The following is a 21,380-nucleotide window of genomic DNA, read 5'->3' as shown; positions in this document are numbered from 1 at the left end:
AAACTCATACCCTAAAAGGTTTAAATGCTAACAAAAAACAGCAAAAGTTTTCGGCCTTATCAGTAATCACTGAAATGGAAATTAAAAGAAGGGGTACAACTTTTCATCCCTCAAGTTGGCAGAGCACTTTTCTTACTGCTAAGAGAGAGCTGGTGAAGATCTAAGGAGGGGAAGGTGTAGAGTGGTTCAGGTTCCCTTCAGACTAGTTTGCTACTATGTTGCAAAAGCCTTTTAAAATATGTATCCACTGCAACTGCAGAGTCCTACTTCTAGGATTTTATCCTAAGCAAATAATCAGAGAGAAGCTTAAAAAGTGTTGCGTATGAGGACAGTTGCTTAAGAATTGCCGGTAATACTCTGGAAAACAGTATGGAGGTTCCTCAAAAAGTTGAAAATAGAGCTACCATATGATCCAGCAATTGCACTACTGGGTATTTACCCCAAAGATACAAAAGTAGGGATCCGAAAGGGTACGTGCACCCCGATGTTTATAGCAGCAATGTCCACAATAGCCAAACTGTGGAAAGAGCCAAGATGTCCATCGACAGATGAATGGATAAAGAAGATGTGGTATATATATACAATGGAATATTATGCAGCCATCAAAAGGAATGAGATCTTGCCATTTGCAATGATGTGGATGGAACTGGAGGGTATTATGTTGAGCGAAATAAGTCAAACAGAGAAAGACATGTATCATATGATCTCACTGATATGAGGAATTCTTAATCGCAGGAAACAAACAGGGTTGCTGGAGTGGGGGGTGGGGTGGGAAGGATGGGGTGACTGGGTGATAGACACTGGGGAGGGTATGTGCTCTGGTAAGCGCTGTGAATTTTGCAAGACTGTTGACTCTCAGATCTGTACCTCTGAAACAAATAATGCAATATATGTTAAGAAAAAAAAAAAGAAGAAGAAGAAGGTAGCAGGAGGGGAAGAATGAAGCGGGGGAAATCAGAGGGGTAGACGAACCATGAGAGACGATGGACTCTGAAAAACATACTGAGGGTTCTAGAGGGGAGGGGGTTGGGAGGATGGGTTAGCCTGGTGGTGGGTATTGAGGAGGGCACATTCTGCATGGAGCACTGGGTGTTATGCACAAACAATGAATCATGGAACACTACATCTAAAACTAATGATGTAATGTATGGGATTTAACATAAGAATAAAAAAAAAAAAGAATTGCCGGTAATAATGAAAATTTGTAAACACTTTAAAATAACCAGTAAGCATAGAAGATTCAATAAATGGTGATCTATCAGTGGCCATTTTCTATGGCCATTAAAAAATTACGTTACTGAAAATATTGAAGGAAATGATTTTGTAGATTGCTGCTATCTGAAGAGAAAAAAGCAAGATAGACAGTCTGATCCAAATTCTGTTAGCTATGGATGTATACTCACACTCACATACATTAACACCAATCATAGATCAGTATTTTAAGAAACCTCAGTTCTAGGTAATGGGGTTTATGGGAGATTTTTATTTTCTTATGACTTTTTGAAAGTGTTTTTCCATATTTACCCAAGTGACTGTGTTATTTTTACAGTTCCCAGAAGAAACTGAAGGGTGAATGCTTTTCTGAGGAAGGGCAAAACCCCTGAACCTTTTCCATCAGGGGCCCTTTGGTTGGCTGTAGTGGGGAGGTTACCAGATTTCCAAATCTGGCTGCAGATTTATAAACCCCATAGCTAATTTTTAGTTCCCCACCGTGATTGTCAGGCCCTGGGAATTGATTCAGACTAACTGGTTGCACGCGAGATTAATTAGTAAACCGGAAGTCTCTGTGTTAATTTACGAAGAAGAATATTCATGACTTGAAAACAAATATGGGTCCTTTATGTATTTACTGACCATCTTCCTTGTACCAGGCACTCTCTGAGTGGAGAGGTCTTTCAAGGTCCAAATACCAGCGTATAGTGTTGCCTGGTAAGAACAGAATCAAGCACTAGGTTCAGGATTTTTTTAAAGACCTGTATCTAGCCAACTGTGGCAACCTGAATGGTCTCGTCTCTGCTCAGGAGCTTTCTCTGCCTACGAAATCAAAACGAGTCACCGTGAATCAGGGTTCCCTCTCCTTCATGCTTAAAACACACGTTGTCACACTCATCTTCCCCAATTCATGTTTTTTGTCCTAGACTTCTGTCAGTTTATAGTTGTCATGACAACTAAGCTCCTGGCCCATTTTCCTAATAGGCTCCAGCATTGTGTTTCCTGATTTATTTCCCTCTGTGGATTAATTTAGAGGTTGCCCTCCTTCTAGGAGCTCCAGGGTGAGAGCTTACAGGGAGAAGTCAGGTAGGCTCCTTCCGGGCACTTGTAACATGAGCTCTCTGGGGAGACTTCCCTCTGGAGAGCTGACCTCACGAGCTCCCTGTGGACCTCTCCGTCTCAGAGGCCAGCCTTCTCTAACTTTGTCCCTAGATTTGGAGACCTTCCTTTGACCTCAGATTTTGATATCTATCTACTATTTGCAGATGGTTTTGAGACCTCTACCCCTAGACATTTTTACTCATAATGCAGACAGTAATGTGTTTTGATGTGCTTGTCTAGCCAGCTGATTATTAGAGATGCAATAACCGGGACCCAGATAGGAAGCCAGTTTAAATTATTAATAGAGATAGTTTACAGTGGTCAGAGGACTTCTAATGGGAGGAAATGATCCTGTAAAATCAGTGGCAAATTTTAAGAGTAACATATTTTTATTGCAGAACATTCAACGGTACAGAAGTATTTAAAGTAAAAAGTGAACATCCTGCCTGTTTATCCAAGCCCATCTGCTCCCACAGTTGATGTTTCCTTCTAAACTAGTTTACAACACACACACACCCACATATGGTTTTGTTTGTTTGTCTGTGGGAGTGCATATTGTTGATGTTTTTAATAGGACTGTAGTATACATCCTTTTCTGAAACTTGCTCTATATTCACTTAACAATTTAACCCATACATCTAGACTATCAGGATTCAAATCCCAGCTTTTGCCACTCAGTGGCTGCCTCTCTGAACCTCAGTTTCTTTATCTGTAAAATGGGGATAACAATGGCACCTATTTCATGGGGTCGATGTGAGGAGTAAATAGCTTAGATCACGGCCTGATGTATTATACACACACTCAGTGAGTGTGAACTAGTAGTAGCATCTCAGTCTTCTCAGTGGATATATAGCATTTCATTATATGGTAGACTGGGATTTTTTTTTAGTTTGACTCTTCGTCCTTGATAGCGCCTAGATTTCACTTGCCACAAGTAAGTCTTACCACAAGACACCTGCTATTGCCCTAGGGCTTACAAAGGTAGTGCCCAGCTCTGGGCAAGACATCCACTCTGGTGAGTGAATTCCAGCTACAGCCAGCTCCAGGGCATGGGAATCTCTGGTGAGAGGTGGAAGATGGGGTCCGAGGTGCATGTTTGTGTTCCCAGCAAATCGCTATCGCTCGGGAGGGCGACCTGCTGACCAAGGAGCGGTTGTGCTGTGGCCTGTCCATGTTTGAGGTCATCCTGACACGCATTCGGAGCTACCTGCAGGACCCCATCTGGCGGGGCCCACCACCCACCAATGGCGTCATGCATGTCGACGAGTGCGTGGAGTTCCACCGGCTCTGGAGTGCCATGCAGTTCGTCTACTGCATCCCCGTGGGGACCAATGAGTTCACAGCTGAGTGAGTACCCCCAGGGAAGGCTGGGTCACCGCCCCACTTGCATGTCTCCCCCCAACAAGAGTCTCCAGGCTACCAGGGCTCAACTAGAAAGAGGGCAGGGGTGGGCTGTCCAACAGCTGTTTCTGGAATACCTATGATGTGCGAGGTACTGGACAGACACCAATGCTGAGCAGAAGTAGATGGTTTCTGGCCTCATACAGCAAAGGCGGGAAGGGTGACAGGTACCTGAGAAGTGAGCTGAGTGGGTTATTGGAGTGTAAATCACACAGTAGAACTGAGCCTTGCACGTTGCCTGGGATTCAACTCTTAGAGGGGCGGGGGGCACATTCCAGGAAAGGCAACGAGTGGGTTGGAGGCAGAGAGGGAGTGTGTGCATTGGGACTTAGGACCCCACAGGGCCTGGTCTTTCCAAGACCGGAAGCTGCTCCAATTGGGCAGGCAGGAGGGAGCCCTGGGGAGGTTTTGGCATTGAGAACCCCAGCCTCCACCTCACCCCTCACAAAACTGCAGGGTTCGTAGAACAGGGTGAGGCCTCCTCAGTAGAAGGTCATGCCCTAACGTGTGCACATGAGCCTGGCTCGTGAGGCCTCTACTCCTGAAAACCAGGAAGCCTCCGAGAGGAACCCAGTCCTGTGGTCAGAGAAGACAGAAGCAGATTCCAGTTCTTCCTTCCCTCGCCCAGCTACACATTGAGACCAGAGTAGGGAAGAAGGCAGACAGGGTCTGCCCTGCAGGAGCCGAGAGCTCTTGAGAACAAGGCCAGAGAAGGCTTCCCTGAGGAAGTCGTGTTGGGACTGGGCTGGGATGCGCAAGCTGTTTTCAGAGCAGCTGCTGGGCCTGCACTTCTAGCCGGAGTGATGAGGAAGCGGGGAAGCTTGCCCACTGGGCTGCAGCTGCTGCTTGAGGATAAGAAAAACAGCAGAGAGATGACCCCACAGCCTCTGGACGTGCCCAGGATGTTGCTGGGTGCTGGCGGCTTGCGGCTGAGCTTCGCCAGACCCAGAGCCCCGGCAGCCCCCACGCGCCGGCGACCCCCGGCACCCCCCCCCCCCCGGCCCCCCCACTCGCCGGCCCCCCCACTCGCCGGGCCCCCCACTCGCTGGCCCCCCCACTCGCTGGCCCCGTGCGCACGCGGGCCCCCACGTGCCAGCCACCACTCGCCGGCCCCCACAAGCCGGGCCGCAGAGGCCCCTCCACACACCACGCCCCATCCCCGCTGGTCCCCGCCTGTCCCCGCCCTCTGGGGCTACAGCCACCACCTGGTCTTCTGGTTTAAAATGGTCCTTCCCTTCACAAGCATTTGCCGGCTCCTTGAGGAGACCGAGTCTCATCCGAATTCTCATCAGCCGCAGAAGTCTCAAGGACTGGTTGAATTTTTTCCCTGCAAATTTATCTTCTTTCTCTTAACTCAGTGGCTGACAGGCTGACACCTCCTTGTGGCTAGAGGGACTTAAGCCATAGTCCCTGGAACAAATGAATGTACGCTCACCTCTTCCCTTGCACCCACTTTACAGATTAAGAGGACTGACCCAGGGACTGGCTTGCTCACTCTCTGTACTCCTGGCCCAAGATGAGGGCCGTCCCCCCCACCATCCCCTGCCCCTCACTTCAGCTGCTTCCTCTCCCCACCCCCAGGCAATGTTTTGGTGATGGTCTGAACTGGGCGGGCTGCTCCATCATCGTCCTGCTGGGCCAGCAGCGTCGCTTCGACCTGTTTGACTTCTGTTACCACCTGCTGAAAGTCCAGAGGCAGGACGGGAAGGATGAGGTCATTAAGAATGTGGTAAGCAGCCAAGGGCTGGGGCCTGGGAAGTAGGGCCAGGCCTGACAAGCCGGCTTTCATCTGAAAAGGAGGGCGAGCTGCTTACGGAGGCCAAGTCCCTGCACCACGGGTAGGTACAAAAATGCTCAGCGGCCGGGGACCTTCTGGTCGGAAGCCATGCGTCACTTGCTCATAACCTGCTGGGATGAATCAGGTCACCCTGCAGGGCTGGGCCGAGCTCCAGACCTGAATTACCCCTTCCCCGTGCCGGTCAGACGGCCGATGCCGGCGCCTCGTGCACACACACTCTCACCGAACGTGGGAGTCACGCAGGCGCGGGGCTGGGAGGAGGCTGGTCGTGGCTATCGAAATTGGGCCGGGGGGACGGCGGGGAGGGGTGGCCAGAGAAGACTTCTGGTGGAGGTAGCGCTTGGGCCGAGTCCAGAATGACCACCAGCCAATAACCAGGCGAAAAATGGGGTGCAGGGTGGGGAGGATGTTCCAGACAGAAGGAACAGCTAGCTGTAGCAAAGGCACAGAGACCTGAAGGAGTGTGGCTACAACAAAGAGTGGGTCTCTAGGGCAGCTGAAAGGAGGAGGAAGCAGGAGCTACCCCATAAAGGGTTTTTTGTTTGTTTGTTCGTTCGTTTGTTTTGCCCTTGTGGTGGAATATACATAAAGGTAAAAGTTGCCATTTTAACCATCGTTAAGTGTACGGTGTGATGGCATTAGGTACACTCCCACTGTCATGCTGCCCTCACCACCATCCACCTCCAGAACGTTCTCATCTTCCCAGAGGGAAACACTGGGACTCCCCAGTCTCCCCTCCCCCAAGCCTCTGGTAACCACCCTTCCACTTTCTGTCTCTAGAGTTGACTAGCACCTCATATAAGAGGAGTCCTACAGTATTTATCCTTTGATGACTGGCTTATTTCACTTAGCATAATGTGTTCAAGGCCACCATGTGGTAGCTTGTATCAGAATTGTCTTCCTTTTTAAGGCTGAATAATGTTCCATGGTATGTATATACCACATTATATTTACCCATTCTTCCTTCAGTGAACACTTGAGTTGCTTCCACTTTTTGGCTACTGTGAATATGCTGCTGGGATCATGCGTGTATAGATATTTGTTCAGGTCCCTGCTTTCATTTCTTTTGAGTAGCTACCTACAAGTGGAATTGCTGGATCATGTGCTAATTCTGTTTTTAATGTTTGAGGAACTGCCATACTCTTTTCATTTTACATTCCTGCCAGCATTGTGCAAGGGTTCCAGTTTTTCCACAGGCTTCCTAGCATTTGTTCTCTGGGGTTTTTGGTAATAGCCACCGTAATGGATGTGAAATGCTATCTCATTCTGGTTTTGAGTCCCATTTCACTAATGATTAGTGATGTTGAGCATCTTTTCACGTGCTGTTTGGCTATTTGTCTGTCTTCTTCGGAGACATGTCTATTCAAGTCCTTTGTTCACTTTGTAATTGGATTGTTTTGTTGTTGTTGAGGTGTAGAAGTTCTTTATGTATTCTGGATATTAATCCCTTACCTGATATTTGAGTTGTAGATATTTTCTCCCATCCCATGGGTTGCCTTTTCACTCTGTCGATAGTGTCTTTTGATGCAGACAAGTTTTTAATTTTGATGTGGTCCAATTTATGTTTTCTTTTATTGTGCTTTTGGTACCACATCTAAGAAATCATTGCCAAATTCAATGTCATGAAGATTTTCCTCTGTGATTTCTCCTAAGAGTTTTATAGTTTTAGATCCTATGTTTAGGTCTTTAAACCATTTTAAAGTTTGTTTTTGTTTTTGTTGTTGTTTTGGGGGGCAGTTTTTGATATATTATATAAGGTAAGGATCCAGCTTCATTCTTTTGCATGTGGATATCCATTTTCCCCAGGGTTGTAGTTAATGTCAAGCATGAAATCATCCAGAATGCCTGGCTTGCTAAAATGTAACACAGAGGCCGCCGGGGGTGATGGAAGGTTTTGGAGAAGGGTGCGGGCCTTCGGAATGCCAAGGCCCTCGTGACCACTCTGCGGTGGGAGTGCCTCGGGGAGTTGTCTTCCCCCAAACTTTCTCAGCACAAACAGCCGCCCTGTGATCTAAGAGACGTATGCATTGTCCCCTAGGCTATGTTTAGCAGAACTCGTAGAACACGCAGATTAGCATATCGTATCTTTCCTGTAAACAGATCCTCCTAGTTCCAGTAAGACCCCTTGTCACACATCACGTGCTTGAGAGACAATGCTAAGGATATGATTATCCTGAAGGACCAATAAAAGCGGGAGCAAAGAACGGCAAAGGGTCTTCGTCTCTGAGCGTTGACCCCCTTGCCTTCTCCTCTCTTTCACAACAGCGTTTGGAGTCATCTTTCATCCATCAGTACAGGGATTGTGGGCCATTCCCGGCATCCCAGCGCCATTTATTGAGAACACCATCCTTTCTCCATTGAATGGTTTGGGCACCCTTGTTAAAAATCATTTGACCACATGTGGAAGAGTTTATTTCTGGGCTGTCAATTCCAGTGATCTATATAGGCCTGTCTTCATGCCAGTGCCATACTGTTTTGATTATTGTAGCCTGGTAGTAAATTTTGAAACTCACAAAGGGTTTTATGGCCAAGTTAACATTTGATTGCTAAGCTCTGGAAACCCATAGAAGGCCTGTAAGCAAGAGAGTGACATCATTGATGCATCGGGACCCCAGACCCCAACCTCACTGCATTTTCTTGCTCTTGCTTTTTATTTCTCTGTCCCCTCCTCCTGCCCCTAACCTGCACTTCCCTGTCCTTCCACAGCCCCTGAAGAAGATGGCAGACAGAATTCGGAAGTACCAGATCTTGAACAATGAGGTTTTTGCCATCCTGAACAAGTACATGAAGTCCGTGGAGACGGACAGTTCCACTGTAGAGCATGTGCGTTGCTTCCAGCCACCCATCCACCAGTCCCTGGCCACCACCTGCTAGGTGGAAGGGCCTGCAGACCCTTGACCTGGATGAGAAGAAGAAGCAGGAGAGAGAAAGCCATGGCCAGCCTGCAACAGAGTCCGACTGGACAGCATATGGGATAAGCCTGGAAGCAAACAAGAACCTCCCCAAACACATCTACACCTCCCGAGGGCTGGACCTGTGCATGCTCTCCCATGACATCTCCATGGTGGTTTTTCCATAGCGTCAATGAAAAAAAAAAAAATGAAAAGAAACAGGGCAGTATGTGCTTTTTCTTTTCTTTTTTCCCCTCAGCCGTGCTAAGAGCCCTAGTTTCACCCCTTCTCCACCTCACAGCCCCACCCCACATCCATGGTTGCCTCTCAAGACCTCCTCCCAGATGGTGACCTCCTACCTAGTGCCCACGTGCCACCCCAGGAGTGAAGTCTCAGAGAAAGAGACAAGAGCATGGCGTATCCCGAGATAACAGCCCAGCCTGACAGGCGTGTTTCCATTTCCTGGCTTCTTCACCTCCTCTGGCTCCCTCCCCCCCATTTTCCAGGCGGCATCTCCTCCTACTCTGGATGCCGGGGATTCTACCACCAATAGTGCTTGTGAACAAGATGCTGAGAGCCGGGGGAAACAGAAGACAAGGTTCCTGGTACTGGCACCGTGATAGATGGTGTTGGCTCTGGCCTTCCCTGGACTCCCCCAAACCACACTCCCCTCTCAGGGCGCTCCTAGAGAGAAATCAGGAATGCATTCACAACCATGTCTCACTGACTGGAATTTGGGTAGAAAGATGGTCAGGCCTGCTGTGCGGAAGCAGTATTTATTGACATAGCCAGGAATTCCATAGCCCCGAAAGCTGTGGGACCATCTCAGCTTGATGATGATGTGGTTCCTTTATTCATTCAGCAAATACTGCTGAATACTCATTCAGCAAGGTGCACAGGGCCGAGGACAGTGGGAACACAGCACTGAACAAGTCAGGCACGTACTGCCCACACCAGTAGCCGGTGGCCAAATTAGGGACCACTTCTCTGCACAGACTCTCTCATCAAGGAAAACTCCCACGAGAAAGAAAATGTTAAGGGGTTATTTCAACAGAAGCCCAAAACATATTGGGGTCAGGGGGGTGAGGAATATAAATAGCACTTGTCAATGAGTTTTTAATACGTGGATACACTCCCAGAAAAGGAGTCCTGTTTTAGTGAATCGGGACTTTCATTGTTGTAGAAGCTGAAAGATTCTTAGGAAATTTATCTTTTGCTCTCAACATCCTCAGTGTTCCTTAACCTAGATTTTGAGTCATGGAGCATATCTCACAGGGGCCTGTCTACCTGCATTTCTCCAACTGAACCAAAAGTCTTCGCAGAATCTCCCACCGAGCATGGGGAGACTGTTTAGAAGGATGGAAGCCTTTGGGAATGAATGTCTCATTAAAGAGCACCTCTTCTTCAAAGGGAACCTGTGACCCTGAGCTTGTAAGAAAATGTAAAGTGAGACATTTGATATCTCTCCCCCAATCCAGGGAAGAAAAGAAAAGAGAGAAAATAGAAACAACAACAATGGTCCCCTCCCTCAGGGCGGATGAATGCAAATGGTTACCATTAATCAGGTGGCCCGTTTTAATCCAATGGAAAGAGAAAAAACAATCCATAGCAAGAGGTTTGTGTGATACACTCTGCTCACCAGGGAGGAGAGAGGTGGGGCTCACCAAGTGTGGTCCAGAGGCCTCCATCAGGACGTCCTGAAGTTAGCCACATTTGGTGCAGATTTCTGGGCCCTCCCCCAAACCAGTTAAGTCTTACCTGACTTAACTGACTTAACCTGACTCTGGGAGTCAGGTAAGGAAATCTGTACCTTCCACAACCTCTCCGAGCTGTTCTGTTGCACATGGAAATCTGAGGACCACTGAGAGGGTCTCTCCATCGCTAACCTGGGCTCTGAGCTCCCTCTGAGCCATGAAAGAAAATATTTGTAGGGTAGGAAAACAATTCAGGGTGGAAGCTGGCAGATCCTGTCTGGAGATGCCACTTCCTATTCTGATTTTTTGTTGTTGTTGTTTATTCCTCTTGATGACCATAGATGTGTCCCAAAGGCAGAAGGGAGAGGCTACACCACATGGTAGGACACGCCTTCCAAACCCACGTAAAAATCTCTAAGCTCCAGAGTCTTCTGAATCTTCGTCCTCTCTGAGGACGGTGCGTCTTTCAGATAGGTGACCAGCTATTAAGTCCTAGAGTTTATTCCAGATCCTTGCCCACTGCTTTTGTGGAGATTTGGATCATCCATTTGATGGGATTGCTATTTCAGCAAGCTGCCCCTCGGTCCTGCCTCTGTAACCCTGAATTTGACCCCTGGGTGGAATCCTATTATCTTCAAGAGATTTGACCCTGGTAAATTGAGGTCTTCACCTTAAGGAGAGACATTTCATTTCCCTAGCTCGCTGGCACATTTATTTATGAATACCAAACAGGTTTAATATTCTTTCCTCCCTGGTATTCCTGCCTCCTTTTGATTTGATTTTTTGTGTGTGTCTAAGAACCAGGAAAAAAAAATCTTAGGTTTTAAAAAGTTTAAAAAAAAAATTCTGTTCCAGAAACTGTCAAATGTACCATATTTGTATTAAGAGTTGTTGGGGATTTTTGTACAATGAATTTACATTTATTTATGGTGACTTATATTTACGCTTGTGATCAAATAATGATGTTAAATTCTTAAATCATATTTGCTATGCAGCTGAAAATGATATTTTGCTTTGTATTTTGGGGTACCTGTGTTGAGTTGATAAACATTTCCATCTCCATTAAAACTGCTTCCAAACTAGCATCTTGGCCGTGATTCCTGGTCCTCCCCTGGGGCTCGTTGATCTATGGAAGGCCGTGTGAACACTGATAACTAAGGAAACATCCTGAAGAGAATGGAAGGAGATAGGGTAGAGCAGGTCGGTGCATCCTAAACTAATGGCTTGTTGTGCTTTCTCGCTGGGGCATTACCTTTACCAATTGATTGACACTGGACGAGATTCAGGCAGTAGCTCTGAGTGATCCCTAGTCTCAGAGGGAGGATGGGAACCAGTATTTAATGACGTCTGATGTACGCAGGCCCCAGGCTAAATCCCATTCCTCCCTTCTGTTGTATCAGCTGCAATAACTTTATATGTTATTTCCCACCTTCGAGACAGAGGCTCTGTGGTGTATTTATTTTCACACAGTAAGCGATGATTCTGATTTGAACCCAGTTTCAAAGCCTGAGCTTTTGCTCGCACACTGTAACAAACTGATCAGCCAGGCCAGACCCCGAAACTAGACTTAGGGCCACTGGACTTTTCAGGGCTTTGGGTGAGTAAGATGGAGCAGAGCCTGGTATCAGGAGGAGGCCCAGCATGGTGGCAGGGAAGTTTCCAGGCTGACGGTACCTCTCACCCTCATCAGAAAGGATGACACCAGAAGAACACGAGAAGGTCGTATTTAAAACAAGCACCAGGGCTTGGAGTCTCACATTTTACGCAGCGGCAAGTTTCCCAAAGACCATCCACAAAGATGAGTCCTAGGGCATTAGTGACTCCCCTTGGCTGTGGCCTTGGGCAGCCAGCCCTATCATCTCTCAGGGCCTTGGTTCCCTCTTCCTCAAGTGGGACAAAATAATCTGAGGTCCCTTCCAGCCCTACTACCCTGATCGTTGGTAATGTCCCAGTGGGGTACTTTGAGGGGCCTCACTACTTCACAGACTTGAAAGCTTTTCCAGCCATGTGTCACCACCTCCAGGGAGTCTTATCATTACAGGTTGTATATTTGAGCTGCTGTAGTTGGGGTGCAGTTGGTATTAGCCCTGAGAGATGCTCAGTGAAAAGAGGGTTCCGTGGTCACATGGATTTGGGGAATGCCTCCCTGCTCTTTCCCTTCTTGAAGATCTGTAGTGCTCTGAGTCCTGCAGCACTAACCAGCCTGGAATGGCACCCCATCACCTAGTGGCCATGACTTCGGAAACCCCTTTCTCTGCAGCACTACTGATCCTCTCATGGAACATGCTTTGAAAAATACTGGGCTGAGAACATAGAAATCCACGTTAGATGTATACACACAACAACAACACAACTCCCAAGGGAGAAGGGCCACTGCCTCAAAGGCAGTCATAACACCTGGGCACAATCAGGGAAGCAGGGACCTGGCAAGGATTGAAGGGTTTCAGTTGGAAGAGGGAAGCATTTTCATGATGGGAGAGAATAGGGTAGCAGAGCATATTCATTTGCCAGGGCTGCCATTACAAAATACTGCAGACTGCATGGTCTAAACAGACTGCATGGTCTAAACAACAGAAATTTATTTTCTCACAGTTCTGGAAGCTAGAAATCCACGACCACGGTGATATCAGGGTTGGTTTCTTCTGAGCATCCCTCCTTGGCTTTTAGACGCTGTCTTCTCCCTGTGTCTTCACACGGTCTTCCCTCTGGCTGTGTCTGGGTCCTCATTTCCTCTTGTAGTAGAACACCAGGCATATTGCATTCAGACACATTCATACGACCTCATTTTACCTAATGTACCTTGTTAAAGGCTCTATTTCCAAATACAGCCCCATTCGGCGGTACGGTACTAAGTGTTAGGATTTTAACATCTGAAGTCTGGGGAGTGGGGGTGGGGGACACAATTCGGTCCATAACAGTGGAGAAGAGAAAGGCTAGATCTGAAAGAGCCTCTGTCTCTGGGGGCCCTGAACTTGTTTGAAGGCTGGGATACTGTTGCTTTGAGAAACACATCTTGAATACTCACTATCTGCAAGACTCTCTATTAAAGATTAAAAATTGATCATAGCCACAGACCTAAAGGAACTCCTGGAGTTGTAAGAGGGATAAAAAAAAAAATGCATATAGTGAATAAAAATGTGAAGGAGAGAATATGGTGATTCTAATGACCCCTAGCAATTATTGGGCTTCCTCATGGCAGGCATCAGAAAAAGTGCTATAAACTCTTTGTTCACTTAAATGTCACAACTTGTAGGAAGTGGGTACTGTTATTTACCCCCATTTTACAGATATAGATACTGAGGCACAGATCTCAAAGAGGGTAAAGGAGCTAGAATTCAAAGTCCAGTAAGTCTGGATCCAGGTCCAATGTCTTAACCCCTAAGCATATAACAGTATGCTTGCAGCACCTCTATCCTAAGGGATCCCGAGAGACGGTCACACAAAGTGTTTCTCAAGATCAGAGGAAGGAGAGTATTCTTCCAGCTGAGATAAGATAGAGTAAGGGCAATATCAGGGAGGACTTCATGGAAGAGGTTCCATTTCTGCCTCAACTTGAAAAAAAAAAAAAATGAGCATCTGAATGCAAGGAGATGCAGGCACCAAGATACTGAAGAGAAAGAATCTTCCAACATCAAATATTGGCCAAGAAAGGGCCCTGACCAGCTTAGATCAGATTAAACATGCTCCTGCCCCTAGCCCTACACTTTACCAGGCCCTGAACATCACAGTCCTACAAAACAATGCATTTATTAGGTAGCATTATGCATCTGCATCCCTCGAAATCCGATGCTCAGTGTGGGCCCAGTGCAGCCTATAATCCTAAACATCTACCCTGTGACCAATGCTGTTCAGGCCCCCGTAGAACCTTCTCCCTTATTTCTTGCCCCCGTCCTTGACTGCAGTGACCTCCAAATGTAATGAAAGTTTGTGCATTGTTCTGACACTGATACCAGGGATGCGTCCTGCTTGGAAAGTGTGGAAGCTTGAGCTGTAGAGGCACATAGGTGAGGGAAGAGGGCAAGCCTATGAGAATGCCAACTTTAACCAAAAATCCAGGAGCATTTCTGTGTCCCATTATGCACACAGCTTGAATTTGTTACTAGGGAACATGGGTGGCAACTGTGCCTCTAATGAGGTCACCTTTTTTTGAAACAAAAAAAAGATTATATATGACAGTGTATGGAACTGTTGTTCAAAGACAGAATGTTTGATGAAACACATATCAGATTTCACATTATAACCACTTTCAGACACTCAGTAGAACTGCTGACAAAATGATGTTCAAGTTATTAGATTTAGTTTAGATAAGATAAAAGACGCACTAAAAATTTAAATAAAGGCACAGAAGATCCTCAAAAAAGTGAGTAGCAGTCTTAAGAGACAATAAAATTCATTTTGAATTTACACTATTGTTATTTAGTCTGCACTATTGTTTACTATTATTAACATTACCCAAAAAAATCAGTGGCATCCAGGTCTAATTTCCTTCAAGGGGACTCAAACTTTTTTACAAATTTTAGAGAAATTGGCTTTCCTAAATGAAAATGCATGTGAAGTATGTGACAAAAATGCCATTCCAATGAAATAGAGATCGAAACAGTGAAACAAAAAATATTTTGCGTGACTAAGAAGATTCACATGCAAATAACGCCGAATAACTTGTTTTTACACACTATTTTTTGGCCATCGTAGGTCAAAGTATAGTGTTGAGGAAGACCAGAACAAACGGAGCCACAGGCCACTTTTAGGGAGGTTTCCTTACAATATCCCAGAAACGAAAAATTTGAAATAACAAGAAATACTGTATGCTCCAGATTCTGCTTTAAGAGACAGTGAAAATTATATCGTAAGGGGTATTTATATAATAAAATGAAAATATTTCATATTTTCTGTTATGATAATTATATGTGACCCCATACAGTAGTTAAATGTGATATGTAAAATATCTTATTTTTTAATCTAAGTATTGCTTAAAAAATCCTATTGATAATTTCAGGTGCCATCCTCTTATCAGAGCAGAATTTCTTCAAACTAAAAATTAATGAAAACCAAAGAGTTACAATGACTCAAGAAAGGTTGTCTGATCTGGCGTAACTGACACTAGAACACAAATGATATAAAACTCCTGATCATACAGAGATCTTGAGTCTTCTCACCACACCAAAAATGGAAAGGTAACCTGTGAGATGATGGATGAGTTAATTAACTTGGTTGTGATGATCGTTTCACAGTGAAGACACATAGCCACACATCATCTTGTACCCCTTAAATATATACAATTTTTATTTCAATTGTATCTCAGTAAAGCCAGCGGATGGGAGGTCTTGACTATAACGTCTAATATTGCTAAAAGGAAGGCAAGAAAGGTAAAATTTATAGTATAAATATATATTGATTTACGAATTTGATTTACGTCTTTGTGTTACCCATCCACACACCACCGGCCCCACAACAGAACATCCAGGAAAATGCAGTGGTAGTGAATTCAGCCATCTTTGATATTTTGGCCAGCTTCCTGTCATGTAAAACCCACAACTTGACATGTATCTTCTTTTGTGTTATAAAGGTATAGTTCATTGTCAGGAAGACAGAGCATATTTTCTAACAGTGTAGTAGTGTGATTTAGAACTTCTCTTCAGAGACATATGATATTTGGTACCTTCAACCCAGACCCTGCTGATGGTTGGAGGACTCTGCCTCTAGTTGCTCTAATGTGAATAAAGCCAGAAGGGGAAAAGGCCAAAGACACATTTGCTTCCAGGCAAGGAGGAGAGTAATGAGCCCCCCAAGCCAGTCCCCGCGTCCCCATCTGGTTTGATTTACTCTGATTGCCTCAGCCCACTCCCGCCTTCCCAGATGCTGCATTGTCTCGCTAGCCCAGAGCTTCCGGCAGAATGGGGAGAGTGGAGGGTTTCCCTGGGAAAATATGCGGTGAGATGCTATCAGAGCTAAAAATATGCAGCCCCTAAGCTCCACCTTCATTAGTCAGAATAAAACCCAGGGATTTCTGCCTTCTGGGGTTTCAGACCAACAGGAAAAGGGGGAAATCAAAGAGCCTCCTGGTTGGAGCTTTTCTTAAACACTTTCTGGCAAGGAGCCAGGCCCTGAGCTGGAGAAAGTTCACCGGACTTATTGGTGGCTGCAGCAGGGGAGGGGCTGACTCTCAGCAGGACAGCCTTGAGTCAACCCAGGCATGGCTACCACATAGTCTCGTTTAATCAGCATCCCCATGTTCTACTTGAGGATCCTGACTCAGAAAACAATAGAAGTTAAACAACCACACCCCTGGCCTTTCTCAATTCATCCTGGCTTTCCCTTGTCCCCCAAGATGCTCACATTGCCCCCTGCCAGCCAAGAATGCTTCCCCCCACTCCCCACCTCCCTATCTTCACAGACTAAGGCTTTCTGTCATCTTTCATGTCTCACTTCCAATGCCCTTCCTCCTGGAAACCTCAGTCCCAGTCGCTCTGTTAAATACTCCGTGCATTCTGGACTTGATGTTCTTGTCATTTATCAAAACTATGGTTCAACGTGAACTGCGACCACTGAATACAGTCCATGAGTACGGGGATTGCATCTATCTTGCTCATCATCCTCATGCCTGTGCTTTTCACAACAGGTGACAGACACATCAGAAGTGTTCTGTCTATGTCTGCTGACAGACTGAGTTCCCCTGCCCCCTCAAAAAAGTTTGCCATGCAATTGGTGTCAACAAGTTAGCCTGCCTCAAAATGGCAGCTATCATAAGAGAAGAGGAAAAAGGACTAATTGTCTAGTGTAGACAGTAAGCATTCTAGTTGTACCCTACAGGGCTGTGGGGAGCATTGTGGAGATGGGCCAGAAGCAGGAGGGCAGGGACAAACACAGGAAAGAAACAGAGTAGTGGATGGGTGTTAGGCTTGGGGGATTGCATGCAGGCAGAACCTGCTGGGAGCCGTTGGTGGTGGGGATGGTGATTTTCTCTCTCTTGGGACCCTTCTCAGCCAAGAATGGGGACAAAATAGAGTAACTGGTTAAAAGCTTGGTTTCTGAAAACTCAGCTCTGTCAGGGTCTCTGAATGTCAGGTTCCTTATGGATAAGAATAGTAACAGTGATAATTCCTACTTCTGGGGTTGTGGCAAAGATAGAATAATATTACAGTATCCCCCCATCTGCGATTTCATTTTCCACGGTTTCAGTTACCCATGGTCAACTGTGATCTGGAAGCAAATGATCCTCTTTCTGATGCGTTGTCAGAAAGCCAAATGGTAGCCTAACACTACGTCACAGCGCCTATGTCATTCCCCTCACTTCATCTCATCACGTAGGCATTTTATCATCTCTCATCATCACAAGAAGAAGAAGGCTGAGTACAGCACAAGAAGACATTTTGAGATACCACATTCACATTTACTGTAGTGAATTGCTTTAATTGTCCTATTTTATTATTGTTGTTGTTAATCTCTTACAGTTTAATTTATAAGTAAAGCATGATCACATGTATGTAGGAAAAAAACATAATATATATAAAGGGTTCAGTACTATCCACGATTCCAGGCATCCACTGGGGGTCTTGAAACATATCCCTTGTGGTTAAGGGGGGACTGCTAGATGCACAAATCACCTTAGCACAGCGTCTGGCACATTGTCAGTGCTCAGTGACTGGAACTGACTGAGAAAAGGGGGTTCAGCCAGCCAGGGTCATTCATTATTCCATTATTCCCCTCTGCAGCTGGGGCCCTATTTCCTTCTCTCCCACCTGGGTTTCCACTCAGGACTCCCCAGGGAAGGTCAAAGCATATCTTGGAAGACCTCATCACCACTTCTTCCCATTTAGTCCAAAGCTATTTTCCAACAGACTCAAGAACCAAAAAGCTTAGAGGAGGGAGAAGAAACCAGGTGGAGGATACTGTCCCAGAAATCAGGAAGCCAGGAAATCAGATTGGGTTGTTCCTAAAAAACAAAGGGGAGAAGGCAGGGCCTATTTCCCCATCCCAGCCCTTTTTTTGAAAGGCCCTTGAGTTCCCAAGAGAGACCCAGAATGAATTCACAGGACCTGGAGCCTGAGGTCACGGGTCCCTGAACAGGTCTCCTATGGGACCATTCCCCACCCCAACAGAGCGGAAGGGCAGCCTAAGGGAGGCCTTAACTGCCTGCGGCTGATTGGTTAAGAAAGCTGTCCTCACCTGTAACTTGAAGTATTTCCAACACTCCAGCTGAGCCCAGAAATGCTTCCCAAACTTTGTCCTCCCTTGCAGACAAAGGATATACAGACCAAAGAGTACCCAGGACTAGGAATCATGTGATCGGGGTCTAGTTCTAGTTTTTCCTACCTCGGGCCTCATTTCCTCCATCTCTAAAATGAGTGTGGTACCCCAAATGACCTCGAAAGACTCCTCCTATGTCAACAATCCGCTATTTCCCAAATGGAGACCGCAGATATGAATCTCAGCCTGCCTTTGGGAAACTGGCGAGGGAAGAGAAAGCTGAGGCCCTAAAAGGACAGCTCTAACCTTAGGGGGTCCGGGGACAAGCTGCGGGGGGGTCCGTGGTTTCTCTGAAATAGTAGACACATACAAGGTGCATTTTTTTTCTTCCTTAGAGAGAGTGCTTCATAGACAGCCTCATACTCCGAAAGGAAATCTAAACAGGTTAACAACTTCTGGTCGGAAGAGGCTGCAGCCCTGAAATAGTCTATTTATTGCTGCTTTAACAAATTACTGCCCATTTCATGGCTTAAAGCAATACACATTTATTATCTTACAATTATGGACCTCAGAAAACTAAAGCCTTCCAATTTAGTCACTAGGCTAAAAATCTAGATGTCAGCAGAGCTGGTTCCTCCTGGGGTCTGCAGAGAACAACATGTTCCTCGCCTCTTGAAGCTTCTGGAGCCTGCAGCTCATAGCCACATCCCTTCAGTCTCTGCTTCCATCCTCTCAGGGCCTTCTCCCCTGACTCTACCCTCCTGCACTCTCCTAAAAGGACTCTAGTAAGTACATTGGGCCACCCAGATAATCCAGGATAATCTGCCCGCCTCAAGATTCTTAAATTAATCACATCTACAAAGTCCCTGTTATGACGTGAGGAATCAAATTCACAGATTCCAGAATTGAGGATGTGGATATGGGGAGGGGATGTTTAACTAATATTCAGCCTACCACAAGCCCTTTGGGAGGAAACATTTTAAATAAGCAAACCCTTTACCCCAGCAATTTCACTTCCAGAATTTCTCCTCCAGGCGTAACTGCCACATGTGTAAAGATACATGTGCAAGAATGTCCATTATAGCGGAGTTTATAATTCTAAAACTAGAAAACAACTGGCCCTACTGATAATCAGTAGAAATGTAGTCAAGTTATGAAATAGTCATACATTGGGATATTCTAAAAAGGAGCATTCCAAATATAATGAAGTATATTCATATATACTAATATAAAAAAGTCTGCAAGGTACCTTATAAGGTGAAAAAGCAACTTGAAATACAATCCGTATAACGTGATCCCATTTTTAAAATGAATGCACACTTTTGTGGGTATGTGCGCATCATTTCTAGATAGATACCAGAGAATCTATTAGTGGTGGTGACTGCCTCTTGACTATAGATTAGCCAGTGGGCTTTTATCCTTCATTTGATACCCTCCTAAACTACAATTTTTTTAATTAAAAACTATTATGAGTTTTGTAATTTAAAAACCATACATTTAGGGGTAGGGACACCTGGCTGGCTCAGTGGGTAGAGCATGAAACTCTTGATCTCGGGGTTGTAAATTCAAGCCCCACGTTGGGTTTAGAGATAACTTTAAAAAGAAATAAAATCTTTCCCCCAAACCCTATACATTTCAACTGAAATTCAGCCTTTTGAGCAAAAAATGAGTGTGAGCGGGGTCACAGCTCTGAGGGCATCCTTAGGAAGCTCTGAGCAGGAGGCATGAGGGAGAGCAAGAATCTCCTCTTCCGGGCACTTGGGTGGCTCAGTCGGTTAAGCATCTGCCTTGGGCTCAGGTCATGATCCCAGGGTCCTGGGATCGAATTCCGCATTTTCCCTCTCCCTTTGCATGCCGCTCTGCCTACTTGTGCTCTCTCTGTCAAATAAATAAATAAAATCTAAAAAAAAACACCTCCTCTTTCTTTAACTTCAGCTCCCAACCTCCTCCTGCCCCACCTCCTCCTGCTACTAGAGCCAAGAAAAGAGGACAGTTAGTATACAGTTGTGGAGCCTTGGTGTCCCATAGGTCTGGGGTTGCATTCCGGTATGACCACTAAGCAGCTTTGTGGTCTTGGTCTTAACCTCAGTAAACCTCTGTGTGAAATGTGATAATACCGCTTACCTTTGATGTGAGAGTTTACGTTATGTTAAGTGCAGCACAATGACTTGAAGTTGTGATTATTAGTAAGAGTGACTTAACCGGAGAAGGCAGTTTCAAGGCTTAACATGCTAAGTGTGAAGATAAATGGATTTGTACGTGTATACATTGAAGCTGTCATCCAGATTCTATATAGAACACTCCCAGCCTTCACTATTTTTTATGAAATGTACATTCAAAAATTGAGGATTTTTTTCCCCTTTGGCCAAAAGCCAAGGGTTATTAACCTGAGTCCCCCTGAAATTCAGTGAGGAGTATGTACAGATAGGCAGGTGCGTCTTTCTGGGGCAAGTATTCACCATTCTTGTCAGGGTCTTAAAGGGATGTGGGGGCCCCTAAAAAAGTAAAACCACCAGTCAGACCCTTCCCTAAAATGACCACTCACTCTTGGTTCAGCTGGGGTGTGACGGACTAAAGGTCCGACCACTCTGTACAGACCAGCCTTTCTGGGAAAGCAGGACATGAGCTGGGGAGGCACAAACATATTTATTGGACTGGTCGCAAAACAAACATCTACGTTTTTCTTTGCAGAGCTAAACGCAGATGATTATCACCAGTGGATCTTTAGCTCAACTGAAAAAAAAAAAAAAAAGGGCGTGGCTTTTTATTGGCCAGGGGCCTTGGTCTGCAGCCAATCCGGAGGCTCGTGGCTCTGCCCACAGCCCCTTCCCCACATCCCCATCCCTGTCCCCTTGAGGCAGAGGCCCTCTGGTGGAGGGGCGGCGGCTGAGTCCCCTTTCCCACCTGACAAGTCCTGGAGAAACCTTAACCCACGCTCTGGATTCCTTTGGGGCTCTTCATCCAGGCCCGGCTCACAAACCAGAATTTCCAGTGTGACTGTGTTGGCATTAAGCTAATGAGCAACAGAGGAGGAGGCTTGGGTGCCCACTGCAGTGGATCCACCCACGGGAGGCAGGCCAAGACTCTGGTCATTGG

General features: G+C 45.9%; 1 protein-coding gene across 6 annotated transcripts in view; it reads left to right on the top strand.

Moving 5' to 3' along the window:
* The window catches only part of CYFIP2 (cytoplasmic FMR1 interacting protein 2), a 108,125-nt gene extending 96,945 nt beyond the window's left edge, over positions 1-11,180 (top strand). For 4 of the 6 annotated variants that reach the window (XM_044917136.1, XM_044917135.1, XM_044917137.1 and 1 more), the window contains 3 exons: positions 3,422-3,660; positions 5,296-5,443; positions 8,219-8,593. In XM_044917136.1, coding sequence (XP_044773071.1) covers positions 3,422-3,660; positions 5,296-5,443; positions 8,219-8,386 — 555 coding nt within the window. In that variant the 3' untranslated portion in view covers positions 8,387-8,593. Of the gene's footprint in view, positions 1-3,421; positions 3,661-5,295; positions 5,444-8,218 lie in introns of all 6 variants that reach the window. The other 2 variants (XM_044917132.1, XM_044917133.1) reach the window with 2 other exon arrangements.
* The last annotated feature ends 10,200 nt before the right edge of the window (positions 11,181-21,380 follow it).

Source organism: Neomonachus schauinslandi, chromosome 7 (assembly GCF_002201575.2).
Source record: "Neomonachus schauinslandi chromosome 7, ASM220157v2, whole genome shotgun sequence".
Lineage (NCBI taxonomy): Eukaryota > Metazoa > Chordata > Mammalia > Carnivora > Phocidae > Neomonachus > Neomonachus schauinslandi.
This window is presented reverse-complemented; position numbering and strand designations above follow the sequence as displayed.